Genomic DNA, 18,446 nt, shown 5'->3' on the forward strand with positions numbered 1-18,446 from the left:
AATATAAGCTCTTTGATCCACTGAAATTTTGAAGAATTCAGACAATATTATTCTGATGCTAGTTTTTACAAAACAGGAAAAACATGCTCTTTGGTAAAACTTAGTATTTGATTGCAACAACTGGTGAAGAATATGCGCAAGAAATACAGGAAATTGGAATCAGTAGCTCAGGACACTTCCAAAATTATGAACATAGTTGTTTTGGCAACATAGTAATTCTTAAAAAGAATTCTAAATAACACAGTAAATGTTAAAAGAATTCTTTGGCTAATCTTCTCTCTTTTAAATGCAGTATGAGGACCAATTCTCCCTTACCTAAAAGTATATATAGGCAAAGACATGCACTATGAAACAAAACCCTTTCCCCCCGCCTAAACAATCTTTAATATTAGCCTCAAACCTGCAGAGGCATGACTAGAATAAGATGAGTTTTCAAAGTACAAAGTGATTTTGAGGAAAGGAGAATGGGAAAGTCTGGAAGCTATATCTTCTTTAGAAGACCCGTTATTTATGTGCTCTGGCATGTAAGAAGAGAAACAAAGGAGAAACAGAAGAGCTGAGAAAAACCAGATACCAGAAGTATGTGGTTCCCAGTATTCTTCCACATCCCCTTTGGGTGCAGGGAGGTCTATTTTTTGCTTATTTTATTCAGCTGGACCTTAGTGATTCACATTAGTAGTACTAGATGGCACCAGCTTTTGTCCTAGTTGGTATGACCAGCTTGTATGATGTTAGGCAGTATTCAGAGACTTGGTTTCACATAACCAACACACAGAGCTGTATCAGTGCCAGTAGATGTATGTCACAGCAGAAACACTGATCTCATTACAGTACTTGAAGTTTATAACCAACCCTTGATATGGTGTCTTCAGAAAAGTTTAGCTATTTATTGGAAGAATATAGAAAAAAAAAGACCTGCACAACATTTCACTATTTTATTTGCATGATTTACACATTCAGAACTGTCTATTTTTTTTCCATTCCCTGTCCATTTGGTATCTTAAACATCCTCAGAAAATTGGGTTTTAAAAAAACTTGTATCTGAAGTGTAAACAAGGGGACAGGTTTATAGTAAATCTGCATCTTCTCCTGGGATGGAATTTTGTGCCCAATCATGGGCTACCCTTATGCAAAGGTGGGGAGAAAACAAACAAACAAAACCAAACCACCAAGAGCTAGCAAAACCAACTCAAAGGTCAGTTTCCCAGGGGGCTGTTGAAACCATCTGATGGCAGAAGAAATACTGTAGATTTGTTATCAGATAGGAAATTCCCTTCCCTTCCAGGGAGAATTATTAAGTTCCATGCTAATACTAAGTGAGATGTGGCCATGGAGCTGAATAAAAACACACAGATCTTTAGGTATGTGTAAAATAAACACATAAGGTGCAAAAATACAATATTTTGCTAACTGCTTGAGATTTTAGAACTTCTTGCCTTGTCAGCCAAGAATTCTGCTCCGGGCATCTTTACATAGTCAGCTGCAGGCAGGCAATTTCTTGTGCTTCAGAAAGTTTATCAATGTAACTAGCATGGAGCCAAATTTGAGAAGACAGGCTTTTTGTTATAGCAGAGTTTAGGCTCTGAACATAGCCATTAGACATCCAGACTTCAGCTAGCTAAAGTCCAGTCAGCTCAGAAGTTAGCTGCTGCAAGCTCACAGCTATATGCACCACGCATGCACATCACAAGAGGTTTAAAGTTCTCCTGCTTTTGTGCAGTTATAATCTGTTAATATGTTTACAATTTAAGTGTACAGCAGAAATCTTATATGTCATATAATGCTATGCAATGACCCCACAAGTCTTGACTGATGCTTCTTTTTACTTTGGAAGTAACCCGTTATCTGATTCTTAGTCTAGAGACTTCAGATTGCATGAGAACATGTTTACTGCACATACATCAAAAGCTTACTTTTACAAATGACAAACATATTCCTTTCGAGTATGATCTACAGAGCCACATGTCAGCCTTGAATGGAATTTGGACTGGAGTTGATGAAAAAGATAGGAAAGAAAGGATGAAAGATAATCTACCTCCCTCTAGAATCAGTAAAGAAACACATTGCTCACAAACAACAACAAAAAACCCCATTATTTGTAAGCAATATAAAGAACAAGAGGGAACATCTAATGGTTAAGCATAAGTGGAAAACAATATCTTGAAAGGAAAAAAGGAGTTTGGAATTAGGATTACCTACAACTGCCTCTCTCCTTCTCCCCCCAAAGGCCGCATTTTTCTTTTGTCTGCTTGTTCAGCATCACCCCTCCTCTCAACAATTTCTTTTTTTTTTTTGTTCCAGACTCTTAAGTTACTTAGAATATTCCCAGCTCCAAAGAAATAAGTAGACTTCGACACAACAATGAGCACTGTCACTCACCATTCAATCAGAACACCCTTCAGAACATTCACCATCTTCTCGCTTCTCTTCCAAGCGCTGAAAGGAAGAGGTGATAAGACAACTCTTGCTTTAGGTTACACACGTAAACAAAGGAAACCTGAAAGAAAAAGAAACAACGCCTTGGTTAAACTCAGCGATCCTTCAAGACAACTCACCTCCCCGCACCAGCAGCGCTGCCCGGCTCTTAGGCCGAGCGGCCGGGGGCTCAGAGAGAGGCGCGCAGGACCACGCCGGGGTAGCCGAGCCCGCCCAGGTGCGGCACTGAGCTGTGAAAACTGAAGTCCTCTCCCCTCACTCCCGAGAGCAGTCAGGGCAGCTCTGCTCCCCGCCAGCCCCGCCGAGCTCCTCCAGCGGCTGCGGCCGACTACTGGCTCTTCTGCCGCCGGAGGCGAGCCGCGGCCTTGCGAAAGGCGGCCCAGGAGGAGTGAGACAAGCCCCAACCCGCCCCTGGGACGGCCAGCGGCGTTTAACGGGCGGGGCGGCTCCCGGCCGGCAGGTCCCGCCGCTCCCAGGGGCTCCGGTCCCACCCGCCCTTCACCTCTGCCGCTACCGCCGGCCGCTTCCCTGACGACGGAGGCACCGCGCCCGCCGGCCACCGCCACCGCCGTGCCAGGCGCATGCGCAGCCTTCCCCTCTCCCGCCTCCGCTCCCGGCTTCACCTCCGGATTGGCTGGGCCGCCTGTAGCGTGCTGGCGTCACGGGAGTGCGTGGGCGCCGGTGCCGGGTGCGAGGAGGAGAGGCGGAGGCAGAAGGTAGCGGCGTTGTTTGCCCGGACGGGCGGGGGGGCTCGGTTATGGCGGGCGGGGGCGGGGGCGGGGCGGGCTCGGTGGGGGTCGGGCTCCGGGGCGGGACACGGGGGATCTCAGCCCCGCCGTCGCCGGCTGCCGAAGCGGGGTGCTTGTTTACCTCAGAGGGTTTGTGGGGGGGTTTCCCGGTTTAATATTTATTATTATTTTAACGACCTCGGCCTCGAAGTCCCTCCGGGCTCTGGGAGCCCGCAGCGACAAGCGCGCCTGCCCCGCTGCGCCGCCCCCCCGGCGGCCCGGCCTCGGCCTGCCGAGCGGCGCTGCCCCGCCCGGGCGCAGGGAGGCCCTGGGGGAGCCCGCGCTTGTTAAAAACGTGCAGAAACAAGCAGTGGTGCCTTAGGCTTCACCCGCTCCGTGTGAGCGCGTAAAAGGTAACAAATATTTGTTTCCCCTTTGGAAAGAGGCACAGAGTTATCCCCGTTTTGCTCCGTGGCCATTTAGATGTTGCATTGCCTAAAATTGTATTTTTTTTTAAAATGTACCCACGGTGCGAGGCAGCAGCGTTCCTTCCCCACGCGGGAGTAGTGGCAGAAACCTTGGCACTACACAGCCTCATCGGCATGGGCCGGTGCAGGAGGTAGTGGCAGCTTCCTGAACCACGCTGAAACAGGGTGCAAAATGGGTCTTTTTGTGTTATATTTTTATATACCTAAGCATATTTGCGCTCAGACCTGAACAGAGGTTCCTGACAGCAAAGAAATGGTACTTGCTCTGGCCTCTTCTGTTTGCAGGTGTGTGTGTTTGGAATTCAGGGAATTGTAGCACCTGGTGTCACTGAACTACATGTTTATTGCAGTTACAGACTGTGGTTAGGTAGACGAATAAATGTGAATACTGTGGTTCTGTGATTAAAGATAGTAAAGGAACTGCCATAGATTAGACAAAGAGTTTGGAGGCGGGGATGATGCCTCCAGGGGACTGATTATTCATGTCTTAAAAGTGTTTCATAGTGGTGTGTACTCTGTTGAAGTGAATGGATAAACATGACAGAAGCCAAAAAGTTGTTGTGATTGTGGCAGTGGTGGGGTAATGCTGACATTTTTCCAAAATCTCCCAAACACAAGCAAGAGAACAGGGAAGAAAAAAACTTTTGGGGAAACAGGAAAAGAGAGAAGACATACTAATGGAAGGAAACAAAAAAGTCCCCTTGTTTAGAGAAATTGGACACTGCAATTAAAAGCAGTATAAACTCTTTCTTTGGTCTGTAGTGATTACCTTAAATTCAAGGAGAATATCAGGGGCTCCCATATTGCAAGATTAGATTTACTGATCAAGATTTACACGCATGACATTTTATCATTTTGAGTTAATTGTCATTGTGGTGGTGCAGACTTAACTTGACATTTAATAAGGACGCCTATGTTTCCAACATAATAGTTTCTTCAATGTATGATAGATAGTGGTGTGGTTTTAAATCTGTTTAAACAGACTAGCTTAATTCAGTATTTCAGTCAGAATAAGTGTATCAATGCAGACACTACAATTTCACCTGTCATAAAATACGAATTTCATGTTACTTCTGCAGCGTGTGCAGCAACAGATTTTTGTGTATTTTGTGATTATTATAGAAGTTTAATATTCATTGTAGATTTTGGCATAATTCTTGCACTAAAAATACTACATGTTCTATCTATTAAGACTTGAGATTAAGTCTTCAGCAGAAGTAATGTACAGAATTTGTTGTGGGTTGTCAAAACTGATTTGTATATTTTCCTAACTTTAGGTAAGTTTTTCTTATATGAATCAAATGTTAAAGGCAGTAACATTTGCTAATACATAAAATGGTAAATATATGTGAGTGGTAGAAGCAGGAATTGGTGCTTTTGCCTGGCCTAAATTGCCTTGGTTTTCAGTGCCTGACTAATATAACTATACTTTCTTTGAACTCATTGTGCAGAGGTTAAGATGCAGCCTTGATCAGTGGGCTAAAGAGCATGGCTCCTTTATGGTCCCTCCTGAATAGTTCCACTTGTTCAAAGAGGCAAGGTAGTATCTAGAATGTGTAAGGAAGTTGCAGCATGCTTGTCTTAACTCATTTTCCTCCCCATAAAATGGGGAAAATTCAGTGTCTTGCATCATAGATAGGTCAGAAGAATAAATCCTTCCATATTTCTGAAGCACTTTGATACTACCTTCATGGAGACCATATTACTGTCGAGAATAATCATGCTTGCATTAGGTTGCTTTTACACTCAGAACTTTGATAGTTCTAAAATATGTTACGTGCATTTGTTTGTGACTATTTGGAAAAAAATTTCTATATTGCTTAGTTTGATTTCAGCATTCAGTGAAGGCAGTGCAATTAGTCTGTCAGAATTCTGTGTCTTCATAGAGTTGAATTGCTAAGGTCTTAATTTTAGAAAAGGTTCTCCTCTCCTTCGTGGGTATGGCTGGGTTTTCATTCTTTTGCACGTGTAAGAATTTTTCTAGAATGAGATGCGTCCTCTATGTTTTACCTGTAAGCATGCCCTACGAGTTTCACAAGCCCATGGAGTCAGAGCATTTTAGAACCCACATTTATTTTTATTAACTATAGAGTTTTTACATTCTTGAAGTATTAGTCTGATTTGTCCTTTAAAGGCAAAAATACGTAGTAGTTCTTGGAGCCTTGTTAGTCAAAATAGAAGACTTACTTGCTAACACAATCAATTATGAACTTTGAAAGCAGTTGGTTACTGAGTTGTATGAAAGCCCATGTCATATTGAGTAATGTCTTAATGGAGATATGACTGTGTCTGGTATTTAAGGGAGAGCTACTAAGAAGTAGGAAAGGAGACTTACAAGCAGAGAAGTTAATTGGAGATAATACTCACTAAAATCAACAGTAACGCATAATTGTATGAAAAACTGCTTTAAACTTTCCTTGTAATTGAAATAGAACCTATTAAATTGAGGAGTTTATAGACTTCCTTAATTAGAGCATTTTATATGGAGTGAAATGACATCAATATGGTTTATTGTGACCTTTGCTGTAAATCATGACCTTTAGTATCATGACCTTTGCTGTAAAAAGACAGGAAAGTAAACTGCTACAGGTTTTCTGCTGTAATTCTCAAATCAATCATTACTTTTTCTTTTTTTTTTTTTTAATATACAGAATGTCAGTGGCCGCTTACTGTATATTTTGCTATAGACAAATAGGAACTTCTGGTCCAGCCACAAAAACACACCTACCATGGAATGATATCAGTAAGTACAGTTCTATATGTATTGATCTGAGATGTTAATAAAAAGGAAAAATCTGTGTTGGTATGACACCATGCATAATTAAATTACGAAAGATCTAAATCCCTGAATACTTTGTGATCAAAAGCTTTTATTTGCCTAAAGTGGATGTCTGCTTCTGACCTTGCTTTGCATAGTGATATGTAGAATGACACCAGCAGATCATCTGGGATTAGAACACAAGATGAGGGTTCCCCCTAGATGCAATCTCATAAGCTATCTTAAACTCCGTTTTATATCTGATTTTTTCTTTTTTTTAACCTCTAGAGCCATGAAACAATTACATCCATAAAGTTGGAATAAAGTTTGTTTCTATTGTTCTTCCTTCTTATTTACTGATACTAGTTCTGCAGTCTTCCCCCTTAGTCTCTGCTTTCTTTGGTGCCTTATGTATAGAATGACAATTCTTATGATTCCAAAGTTTATTTTTGAGCATTAAAAGATAGGATATTTCCGTTTCTGCTCTACAGGAAGCATTGCATTTTTTTGCCTTTTCAATCTTCTCTGTCAGTTATTTCTTCAACATGTAGCTGCCTCTTGTCTGCATACCAAAATTCTTACGGTCTCACAAAGACAGAACCTGGTGGTGGTGGTTGTGGGGCAAATCTCCCAATTCATGCTGAGGAAAATAAATTATTCATAATAGGTGAGATATGTTCCATTGGGTTTGCTGCTACTGGTAATAATAAAGTTTCTCTGTATTGAGATCCTTACATCCAGATAATCAACTTTGTCCAGAAAAAATAGCTCAAATCTGACAGGAATCCTTAGACTCAAAAGGGAAATTGTTCCGAGTGGCTTGTGTTTATTCAGCTATTTGCTTTATAAATTAGATTCAATGGAATTACTTTAAAAATAGTTTTTCTTAGGCAGTTTCTGCAGGACTTTTCAAAGAACATACATAATCCTGTGTGTATTCATATACATTGAAGAAATATCCACGCCATGTAAGAAAAAGTTAACTCCTTAAAATAATCTGGAGTTCCAAATGAATGCTAGTGATGCAGGCAGAGAAAGTTTACTGTTGAATCCTGCAGCTGAGCAATGAAAGTAATTGATAGGTAGCAGTACTCAAAGTAAATAGCACTGGCAGGATACATGTTTTATCATCTTGCTTAGGAGAGCAGGTAATTCTAATAAAGTAATGTTTTGTCTGTTTGTAAATTTAGGTAATGATTTCCTGAAAGCCAAAAAGCAATAGAAAAATCTAAGAAAGCTTACACTTAATGGCTGAAATTCTTACTGTCTGGTAATCAAATGCTAACTGTGTTTATATTGAGGTGATGCACACAACTTTGTTTGACACGAATTTTTCATTTTTTCAAGGAAAAATTGCAAAGGTAACTGGATCGCTTATACTAGGGTAAGTTGTGACTGACCAGCGTATATGTAACTTATCTGTACACTTAAAACTTTAATTCATGTATCTTTCAAAAAATGTGACAATATTAGGGGACCTTTAGGCATGATAGAATATGGTTTTGAAGCATATTTTCTGATAGTTATTACTTATTTTAAGTATTTTAGAGTCTTTTCTCTACTTTGCTAAATTAAAATAATCTGCAGACTATTATATGTTTGGTAAAATCTGGATGATTGATACCAAAATGATTGTTAAGGTATTTTTGCCATCATAATTTTTTAAAAATAATATTCATATGCAGTTTTCTTTTGTTTAAAGAGGTTTTGTATTCATTACATATGAAGTCCTGTCCTTAAAGAAGTTACTGCAAATCGATACTCAAGCTATACATCAAGAAAAACTTAAATCCTATGTATACGTACGTACAACTTCTCTAAATCCAAGTGAATATCAAGGTAAGATGCATAATTGTTTGGATTCTAAAAATAGAATTTTAAGAGAATAGAATGTTTCTGGAAGTCACTGTTACGTAAGGAAAGATATATTTCCTGAGATCTGTTACAAAAATAATATTCTTCACAATGTCACCAAATTTATTTTAAGCTGGTGGCTGTTTTTTTAAGATAGTTCTAGACATACAGTTCTCTATATATGAGATAATTCTATATATAAATATATCTGTCCATATATGTATGTGTGTGTGTATATATGTATATTTCATATATATATCATAGAATCATACAATACCAGGTTGGAAGTGATCTCAGGGATCATCTGCTCCAAACTTTCTTGGCAAAAGCACAGCCTAGACAAGATGGCCCAGCACCCTGTCCAGCCGAATCTTCAAAGTGTCTGATATTGGGGAATCCACCACTTCCCTGGGGAGATTATTCCAATGGCCGATTGTTCTCGTTGTGAAAAATTTTCCTCTTGTGTCCAATTGGATTCTCCCCAGGAGTAACTTGTACCCGTTACCCCTCGTCTTTTCCATGTGACTCCTTGTAAAAAGGGAGTCTCCATCTTCTTTGTAGCAACCCTTTGAATACTGGAACATGGTGATAAGGTCTCCCCTAAGCTTTCTTTTCTCAAGGCTGAACAAACCCTGTTCTTTCAGCCTTTCCTCATATGGCAGGCTTCCCAGACCTTTGATCATCTTTGTGGCCCTTCTCTGGACCATCTCCAGCCTGTCCACGTCTTTTCTGTATAGCGGAGACCAAAACTGAACACAGTATTCCAGGTGTGGCCTGACAAGCGCTGAGTAGAGTGGGATAATGACTTCTTTATCTCTGCTGGTGATGCCCTTGTTGATGTAACCCAGCATCCTGTTGGCTTTCTTTGCCGCAGCAGGACACTGTTCACTCATATTGAGCTCGTTGTCCACCAGGACCCCCAGGTCCCTTTCCAGAAAGCTGCTCCCCAGCCAGGTAGATCCCAGCCTGTGCTGCGCTCCTGGATTATGTTTTCCCAGGTGCAAGACCTTGCATTTGTCTTTGTATATATACATATATATATATGAAAAATAATGTAATAGAACTGTCTTTCAGACTTCCAGTAATCTAAAAATACTCTCATAGGGATCACATACCAAGCCAGAAAAGAAATTCATAAAGCAGTGAGGAAAATTCTAGAAACAGAAGCTAAAATTTTCCGGAGACCTTTTAATGGTAGGTATTGAAAGCATGGCTTTATCTATGATTATTGTTTTTTAATAGTAAAACATAATCCTTGTAGAAAGTAAAATAATTTTTCTTACAAACTTAACATAGAATCATCATAGAATCACAGAATGGTTTGGGTTGGAAGGGACTTTAAAGATCATCTAGTTCCAATCCCCCTGCCATGGGCAGGGACACCTTCCACTAGACCAGGTTGCTCAAAGCCCCGTCCAGCCTGGCCTTGAACACTTCCAGGGATGGGGCATCCACAACTTCTCTGGGCAACATGTTCTTTTGAGTTTGAAACAGTGGTAATGTTACTATAATTTTCTGTATTAATTTAGAATATTAGTATCTTTTCCGCGTATTAAAACCATTCCTTTTCTTAAAGTAAATAAAAATAATGGTTAAGAAGAGATTTGAGTTGTTTTTTTTTCCTGTTTCAGACGAGATTTGAACCTTAAGATACCAGGTTAATATTTGATAGCAGTTTTGTATACAAAAGGTGTTTGGGGGACCAAATACTCTCAAAATTTCATTTTAGAAAAGTATATTATGCTTTCATCAGAATTGCCAGTATTAACTGAAAGCAGCACTGTCTTTTTCTAACAGTGTGTCACTGCTTTTTAGAGTAATTTAAAATAAGAATTTCAATTCATATAAGAAACTCTGCCCCTGAGGCATACTATCTGTTCTCATTTAACTATCTGTTAAATGGTTATAATAATATGTACCTCCACTGTGGTGCTATGAATTTAATTGTTCAAGGTCAGAGCCTCAAGAGTTGCTAATCATTTCCAGTGCCTGCTGGAAGCTGGCAATTCTGGTTGGTAAGTGCCAGCCAGGGTGTGTATGTGTAACGTATATATGAAATATCAACTTGGTGCCAAGAAAATGAATCAAAACCATCCTATTAATTTAAGGATCAGCATTTTACTAATGCCATTCTGTCATTGTTTATTGTACTAATTGAATTTCAAAACATTACACTCTAAATTACTTTAACAACTAATATTCAAATATTAAAAGAAAAAGATTTTTTTTTTTTTTTTTACTCAACAAATAGAAATGTGACTGTTAAAATGCTCATTAATAATAACTTGGCTTTTATTTGTTTCCTGGTAAAAGAACAATTCAGTACATTTGATGGAGAAGATCATGAATGTGCCTTATGGCTCCTCTTAAAGAGAAGTCAGTCAAAAGACAAAGAGGTCCGACTGCAGGCTGTACAAGACCTGGCAAACAACAGTCACTGGCATGGTAACGTATGCTGATGTAGCCTAATTCATCCCAGAAACGTGACAAAGTCTCAGTTAGTTGTTCCAAGTCTGCTACCAACATGAAAAAAGGCTAGTAGCTGCAAAGAGTGTAAATAAGCTCTGAAATTTGGTCTAAAATGTGGGGGGTTTATTTACATTTCAAGTAATTCTTCTTTCCTAACATTCTGATACAGAGTGTGTATCTGCAGTAAAGGCCTCTCTCTGTTTCCCCACCAGAGAATCGCAGCCACTGCCGTGCTGTGGGAGAGCAGTTCATGTTCATAGAATCATAGAATCATTAAGGTTGGAAAAGACCTCTAAGATCATCGAGTCCAGCCATCAACCCAACACACCATGCCCACTACACCATGTCCCTAAGCGCCTCATCTACACGTCTTTTAAATACTTCCAGGGTTGGTGACTGAACCACTTCCCTGGGCAGCCTGTTCCAAGGCCTGACCACTCTTTCAGTAAAGAAATTTCTCCTAATGTCCAATCTAAACCTCCCTTGGCACAAATTGAGGTCATTTCCTCTCGTCATATCACTTGTTACTTGGGAGAAGAGACCAACACCCACCTCACTACAACCTCCTTTCAGGTAGTTGTAGAGCGCGATGAGGTCTCCCCTCAGCCTCGTCTTCTCCAGGCTAAACAACCCCAGTTCCCTCAGCCGCTCCTCACAAGACTTGTGCTCCAGGCCCTTCACCAGCTTCGTTGCCCTCCTCTGGACACGCTCCAGCACCTCAATGTCCTTCTTGTAGTGAGGGGCCCAAAACTGAACACAGGATTTGAGGTGCGACCTCACCAGTGCCAAGTACTGGGGCACGATCACCTCCCTGCTCCTGCTGGCCACACTATTTCTGGTACAGGCCAGGATGCCGCTGGCCTTCTTGGCCACCTGGGCACACTGCCGGCTCATGTTCAGCCGGCTGTCGACCAGCACCCCCAGGTCCTTTTCCTCTGGGCAGCTTTCCAGCCACTCTTCCCCAAGCCTGTAGCGTTGCCTGGGGTTGTTGTGGCCCAAGTGCAGGACCCGGCACTTGGCCTTGTTGAACCTCATACAGTTGGCCTCGGCCCATGGATCCAGCCTGTCCAGGTCCCTCTGCAGAGCCTTCCTACCCTCCAGCAGATCAACACTCCCGCCCAGCTTGGTGTCGTCTGCAAACTGACTGAGGGAGCACTCGATCCCCTCGACCAGATCATTGATAAAGATATTGAACAGGACTGGCCCCAGTACTGAGCCCTGGGGAACGTTAGTTCAATAACAAGGATAGAACATGTTCATTAGTTCCTTAGCTTTTCTGTTGGAACTGCTAACAAGGTCACTAGTTCTGGCAGTGATTTCTGTAAGGCTTTGTAGGGGAGTGGGTTTAAGACCATGGTTCAGTTAATAAAAATTGGTTAGGAGCTAATAGGTAGTAATGACAAACCAGAGGTAGAGGACTTGTATGTGCAAGCATTATTTGTAAGCCATTTTCCATCCTAGTTGTTATTATTTGGTAGTAATAAGTCCTCCTTGTTCCTCTAGCAGTGAACATCCTTGAAACCCCAATTAAAGGGGGAGGCGGTGTATATGTGTGTCCGCCTCCCCCCTCCATTACTAGTCCTTACAAACTAGGTGACACACTAATACTGACTCTCCTTATTCTGGTAATCCAGTCAGTTGAGGACCTTTCACTCTTCCAGTGCAATTCCACGCCATGGGATTTATCTTGTTTCAGATTGCCTTTATAAAATTCTAATTAATTACCCCAAGCAGTTTACATCAAAAAGCTGTGTTTGAAAACATTTGAAAGCTAGGCTGTACCAAAACTGAAGCTATGTGTACTAATTTAGTATAACCGTCTCGTGTTTGTAGGAGAATACTGTTAGCATGTGATCACAGTGCACAAGCTGGCCAGTACTTGGGGATCTAGTTGCTTTTTGTTACCTCCTTTGCTGTAGTATTTGGATGTTTCGGGAACACTAATTATTCTTGCCAACTACCTCATGAGGGAAACAGGCTTTTTTTTAACCTGGTATTCCAAAACTGGAAGACTGAAAACGTGCTAACTTTTCACAGCTAGGACCAAATTGTTTAGCATACCTGTTACCGTAACAGTATTCTGCTTGTCCAAAGCACCACTTCAGTGACTTCAATTTGCAGCTGTAAGTGAATTGCACCAAAGAAAAAAGATGGTCAATCTGTGACTGTGAAAAGTGTATTTTAGATGGTTTGTCAGTTTTGTTGTAGAATTGTATAACAATAACAAGGATAGAAACTAATTTTTATAGAATAAGTATTGGTCCATTTTATATTTTCTTTTCCTTCAGTTTGCCACTTAATTTCAGTATGTAGTTTTCAATTTCTCCAGCTATAAAATAGGTAGGTTTTGTAAAGGAACAGTAGTTACTGTTTAAGTCTGGTTTCCCTTCAGTAGGGTAACTGAAAGTCTTGTTTTGTATCTTCAGTAAGGAAGGGCTACTTAAAACTGTACTTCAGTGCTATCCTGCCTTTTCTGAGGTCACCTGATTTTGTGACTTTAACAATTTTATTGAAACATAGGTTTTGTATCATTTAAAATTAGGTGTCTATGTCTTGGCAGCATTTGGATTTAAGGCTCTGGGTTTTAATACTGTATGCAGAAAAAAATATGCATATGCCTTTCAAATTTTAACTCAAGCCCAGGGGATTAAGCTTGGGTTTGTAGTCTTTGTACTCCTTTCACAGTGGCAATACTGAACGTTTGTATTCGCTTGTGTTCAACTTATATCTGAGGACCTTTATCAAAGTGCTCTATAATGAACAATTGGTGCCCAGGTGTCTTCAGTTCAGTATAGTGCTGGTCTAACAACTGCAAAATTTGTCTTGGGATTTGTGATTACAAAATCAGAGCTTATTTATGTAGATTGCAGAGAGGTGGTTCTGTTTTCAAGTATATTAACAAAGTAGATCAGATACTACATTTAAAACCAAATGAAATATTTAAGGTTAGTTTTAACCCTAACACTGAAGTTCTTGTACTACAGATTATCAGTATGGTACAGTTGCCCAAACCTGTGATCAAAGGACTGCTATAGGTTTGGCTCGATCCAAAGATATCGACCTTCGCTTTTTCCTGCCTCCACCACCATTGCCAAAAATAAAGAATGTAAGTAAATGAAAAGTAGGTATTAGATGACTCCTGCTTGCCTGTTTGCTTTTAGTGCTTTTGTTGTTGGTAACCATACTGAAGTGGATTTCTTCTAAAGTAACTAACAATAGTAAAATCAAGACCAAAATACAAAACTATAATATAGCGATATACCCCTGGGGTGTATCTGCATTAGTGAATGGCATGATGGAAAGAAGTAAGGATGGGTGTTTGATCAATAATTGTTCTCGGACTGTATGTCCACATTACACATTTACTAGCAGTGAAGTTTGAGCCAGTTACCAGTCTGATGCACGCACTGCCTGTCTGTACCTAATAGGCAATGCAAAGCAGTCTTATATTAAGTCATCCTAGATTGCCTCATTGGTCCTGACAGAATCCTATGCATAGAGAGCACTCCTGGAGACCTTTTCATCCTCGCTGCTAGTGTGGTGCTCTAGATGGTGTTCTGGCATGCAGCTTTAACCTTGATTGTATAAGTAGGGAAATCATTTTGAGTGCACCATGTGACTCCCAAGTGCAGATGTAATGCAGATTTGCTGCCTGGAAAAATTCATCCAACACACTGAATCACTAATGTAGACATACTCACTGTCTTTCACCAAAAATTCTGCTGTCTTCTCCTTTTGATATCTTAATCTACTTATGTGTGAATTTAGAAGTTATAGAAAGCGTTTGGAGATGAGCTTTAGTGTTATTACTATTAACTAAGTTTTATTTAACTTTAGTTATCACAGTACTTGTTAGATTTTATTGAATAGTATTCCAACAGAAAATTCAGTAAGTATGATTTTAGTTGCTGAAATGCATTGTACCTCGATACAGTAAGGGAGAATTAATCAGATAAGCAAATATGTAACATCTGGAACAGCTTTAAGTAATCTGTCTTAAATTCCCAAATACCTGCAAAGGTTCTGAGGTGGAGATGTGGCTCTTCCCCATCCTCTTTGCTTACAGTAAGATCTACCAGCCTTGTTTTCTTTATGCCTAACCCTGCTGTAGGCCCACCTCTTTATTGCCAGCTTTTGGGTACCAACAAATCCGTATTGGATAGATCTGACCTTGTTTTGTTTTTATGTCAATTAGTATATATACATAATATCAATTAGTATATATATATATGATGGTTTGATCAATCATGTCATCATATCAGCTTCTGCAATAAACAGAATTGGGACACAAAGCGTAATATAAGAGGTCTTTTGTAATGCTAATAGAATGAATGCTGGCAAAGGTCCCTGTCAGAGAATACCTGTACATCTTAACCAACAAAACTCTGAAAACCAGCTTTGATTGGTAGCGATATTCTCAGTTTTTGCTTTATTATCTTTGTAACATTCATGATGGTGGATCTGTACCTGTCAGTCCTGAAGTAGTAGGTTATACTAGTATATGGTTCTGTATATACTTTATTTTTACAGCAGTATGATTACTAAGTGATTGAAGCTAAGAGTTCCCAGTGTGCTGCTTAGGAAGTTGAAGCAAATCATTGTGGCAGCAAGTGTTGCTCTGCGTATCAGATAGGTCTCCATCTCTGATTGTAGCAAGGATTAGAGTAACTGCAAGTTCCGTGACTGTGGGCAAATAAAATTACTTTGTTGAATCTGTTTTCCTGTCACCTACCCTGGATTATTAAACCAACAACTATATGAATATTTTAAAGATAAAAGATTAAAAGAAATGTTATCTGTATTTTTTACTAGTAATTTATACATTCATTTTAATGGAGCAGCACCAAAATTAGTGTGTAGTTAAGGGTGAACTTTTAAGCTTCCTGTGCCAAGAGGAACTGTTTTTTCTTTTGCCCTTCTGGACCTATTAGAATAAGGCCACTAAAGTATGACGTTTAAAGCTTACTTTTCATCACTCGGTGGTTTTAGAATTATCAGTTTCAAAGTCTTTACAGGTGTAACTATTAAACCGAAGTTGCAGAGCACTCCAAGTCCAGAGTTTGTATTTTATGGCCTTATTAATGTGGCTGATTACATTATTTCAGATATTTCTTTTCTCTGTGTTTTGCTTCATGCTTTGAGCAGAACTAGAAGCTATTTGTGCTTACTTTGCACAGGATTATCCCATAGAAGATGAACTTCGCTTGTTGTTAGTATCTTTACCTCAGACTGGTCTTGATCCGTGTGTCCAGTATTTCACATCTCTTGCTTTACGTGAAAGTAGTCAGACTCTTGCTGCACAAAGGGTGAGTTCCCACCTGCAGAATAGAACTATTTGGATTCTTTGTTCCTGCAGAGCTCAAAGATACAAACCTATTTCCATATTTTTGAGCATTATAAGAGGAAGAGAAATACAGAGACTTTGTAACCGTGCAACATTAGTAAAATCTCTTCTACATACAGTCCGTCTGCTTGAAAGCTTGTTTATCTTTCCCAGCTGTACTAGTTGGTCTAGTGAAAGATTATATCTTTACTTGCAAGCCTTCCCATAAAGCAGATGTTTCAACATTTTGTCCAGAACAGTTCCTTCCCCTTGCAGTGCTCAAAAAATGATTTTTTCACATTTCATCTTACTGTTGTTTGAGTGTTCTTTCACTGCTGAGATGATTAAACCTCTGTTAAGTTTTACTAGCAACTGATAAGTTGTTAGCACACCTTAAATAGTAAACTGTTATATCGCATGGAAATGCCTCTCTGTATAAGGTCACTGGTGCCAAAACCAGAATTGGAATAGTCTAGTGGTCTGTTTGGACTTGCAAACTAGGAATTCTTCAACTCAGTCTGTCCAACAATTTCCTAAGAGGCTTTAGGAATGTCATTTAAAGTGCAGTTATTGCTTAAAAAGAATAATTGTAATGCCAGTGTCATCCATTATCTCGTGTGCATTTTATTTTTTTATTAAAAAGTTGACTTTTTTAATTGGTGATTATTATTTTTTGTAACATACAATAATAAAAATGACTGTTGTATTTTAATGATGATGCCTGACAGGCTTTATTTAGAGATTTCAAAGTGCAATAACTTTTTATTTCCTGTGACACAATTATGTGTAATATTTTTACACTATGACTCCTTTATTGTTTTCACAGCCAGAGCTCTTGCTACAGAGGGAGCTTTGGTAAGACACCACACATGGAGGCATTTTGATAATCACGCTGTTCTAGAAAACTGTTCTTTATTGAGGTTATGCTGGTCTTCCTACTGCATGATTGAGAGAGACTGGTCTTCAGAGACTATGCTAAGTGCTGAAGACCTTTTTGCCTCCTCTTCTTATTTTTGCAACTATGGAAGTCCAGATGCGGTCTGATTCTTGCTTTTTTATGCTTAAGCAAACAATCTTAAAAGACGACATTCATTAACAAAATGAAAAGCCTACATTTTCCCCCTTTATTGTATGTTTTGAAGTTAATAGACTGTGGAGACTACTGACTGAAAATCTATTTAATATTTTCAGTTAAAAATAGTAGATTTTTTTTTCTGGTGTACTGTTGTGTAATTTGTACATTTTGAAAAATGCATGCATGCTGTGCGTTCTTTATAGCAATTTCTATAGATCATTACATACTTAACATTTTAGTTTAGAAATGCTTATTTTATGTAGCTAGTTGGAATGTGGTATAATTTTTACTGATTCTCATTTCAGGGAGGCTTATGGTGTTTCGGAGGAAATGGACTTCCATATTGTGAGACATTGAGTAAAATCCCTTCAGAGACAGTGGAACTCTTTTGCTTGCAAGCTTTAGTACAGCATTCTAAGGTAATTTGTCCTTTAAACTATAACCGAAAAACTACATTTATAAACGTTCCTTTCTAGTGTGTCTCATATATTGGGAAGGAGTTGCCATTTCCTTGTCTCCTACCCCTCACCCCTTCTGTAAGATGTTCAGACAACTGAGACTGATGTGAATTGGAAGGCAGCACAACAAACTCATTTTTTCTCGTGGGAAGTGTATGTAAGTTCTGTTATTGTTTCTAATTAGCCCATATAAGTTGCCCTGTAGTATATCTGTATATATCTTTCAAGAAGTTAAAAGGGCAGCTCTGACACAGAAAAGAAGGAGAGAGTGCCTTAAGTCCAGACGGCTTTAACAAGTCTTTCCTGTGTGTGTAGGGCTACCTCCCACTGGCACTCAGAGCAGCTTCCACTCTGCAGCTTCTCAGTAAGCATGATACTGATAATGTGAAATTCTCAGTGCAAAGTGTGTGTGGATTTGTGTGAGTTGGTGTACATCAGTTCAGAAAGCTTACAAGCGGTCTCTTCTTATGGCTCTTAATCTAACTCTAGTGCCAGGTTTCCAGAAAGCAAAGTAGCCTCATGAGTTCACTCTAATCAGAAGCCGGAATGGAATGCAAACCTTGGCTATTCACAAAGGTCCCTCCTTTAAGGGTCACTGCCTTTGGGCAGAATATTGCACAGCATGCTGCTAATACAGTGCATTCCCAGGACCAGTCCGTTCTTTGCAGACACAGATGAAGAGTATGGAAGATTTTGTGTAACAATGATTCTTCTTGATTCCTATTGCTGCACTCTTCAGTGTGCACTTAATTATTCAGAAGCCTAGAACACTGTGAAACAGTGTTGAGAATACCAAATTGTTATTGATAGTAGGGATGGATAAAGTGCAGTTTGCCAGTATTCCTTTCACATCTTCC

The 18,446-nt window shown here is 39.7% G+C and overlaps 2 protein-coding genes across 16 annotated transcripts in view; one reads left to right on the top strand and one right to left on the bottom strand.

Annotated features, from left to right (window-relative positions):
• Positions 1 to 2,503, bottom strand: part of GTF2H5 (general transcription factor IIH subunit 5) — a 47,443-nt gene extending 44,940 nt beyond the window's left edge. The window contains exon 1 of the mRNA XM_075146070.1: positions 2,380 to 2,503. Within this exon, the coding sequence (XP_075002171.1) occupies positions 2,380 to 2,414 (35 nt within the window). The 5' untranslated portion in view covers positions 2,415 to 2,503. The remainder of the gene's footprint in view (positions 1 to 2,379) is intronic.
• A 584-nt stretch (positions 2,504 to 3,087) lies between these two features.
• SERAC1 (serine active site containing 1) overlaps positions 3,088 to 18,446 on the top strand; it is a 40,378-nt gene continuing 25,019 nt past the window's right edge. For 3 of the 15 annotated variants that reach the window (XM_075146055.1, XM_075146054.1, XM_075146050.1), the window contains exons 1-10: positions 3,674 to 3,937; positions 6,304 to 6,395; positions 6,943 to 7,077; positions 7,758 to 7,794; positions 8,113 to 8,249; positions 9,369 to 9,458; positions 10,578 to 10,709; positions 13,718 to 13,839; positions 15,911 to 16,039; positions 17,437 to 17,550. In XM_075146055.1, coding sequence (XP_075002156.1) covers positions 3,906 to 3,937; positions 6,304 to 6,395; positions 6,943 to 7,077; positions 7,758 to 7,794; positions 8,113 to 8,249; positions 9,369 to 9,458; positions 10,578 to 10,709; positions 13,718 to 13,839; positions 15,911 to 16,039; positions 17,437 to 17,550 — 1,020 coding nt within the window. In that variant the 5' untranslated portion in view covers positions 3,674 to 3,905. Of the gene's footprint in view, positions 3,153 to 3,282; positions 3,578 to 3,670; positions 3,938 to 6,303; positions 6,396 to 6,942; positions 7,078 to 7,711; positions 7,795 to 8,112; positions 8,250 to 9,368; positions 9,459 to 10,577; positions 10,710 to 13,717; positions 13,840 to 15,910; positions 16,040 to 17,436; positions 17,551 to 18,446 lie in introns of those variants that run through there. The other 12 variants (XM_075146045.1, XM_075146044.1, XM_075146046.1 and 9 more) reach the window with 11 other exon arrangements.

The sequence above is a fragment of the Calonectris borealis genome, chromosome 3 (genome assembly GCF_964195595.1).
Source record: "Calonectris borealis chromosome 3, bCalBor7.hap1.2, whole genome shotgun sequence".
Taxonomy (NCBI): Eukaryota; Metazoa; Chordata; class Aves; order Procellariiformes; family Procellariidae; genus Calonectris; species Calonectris borealis.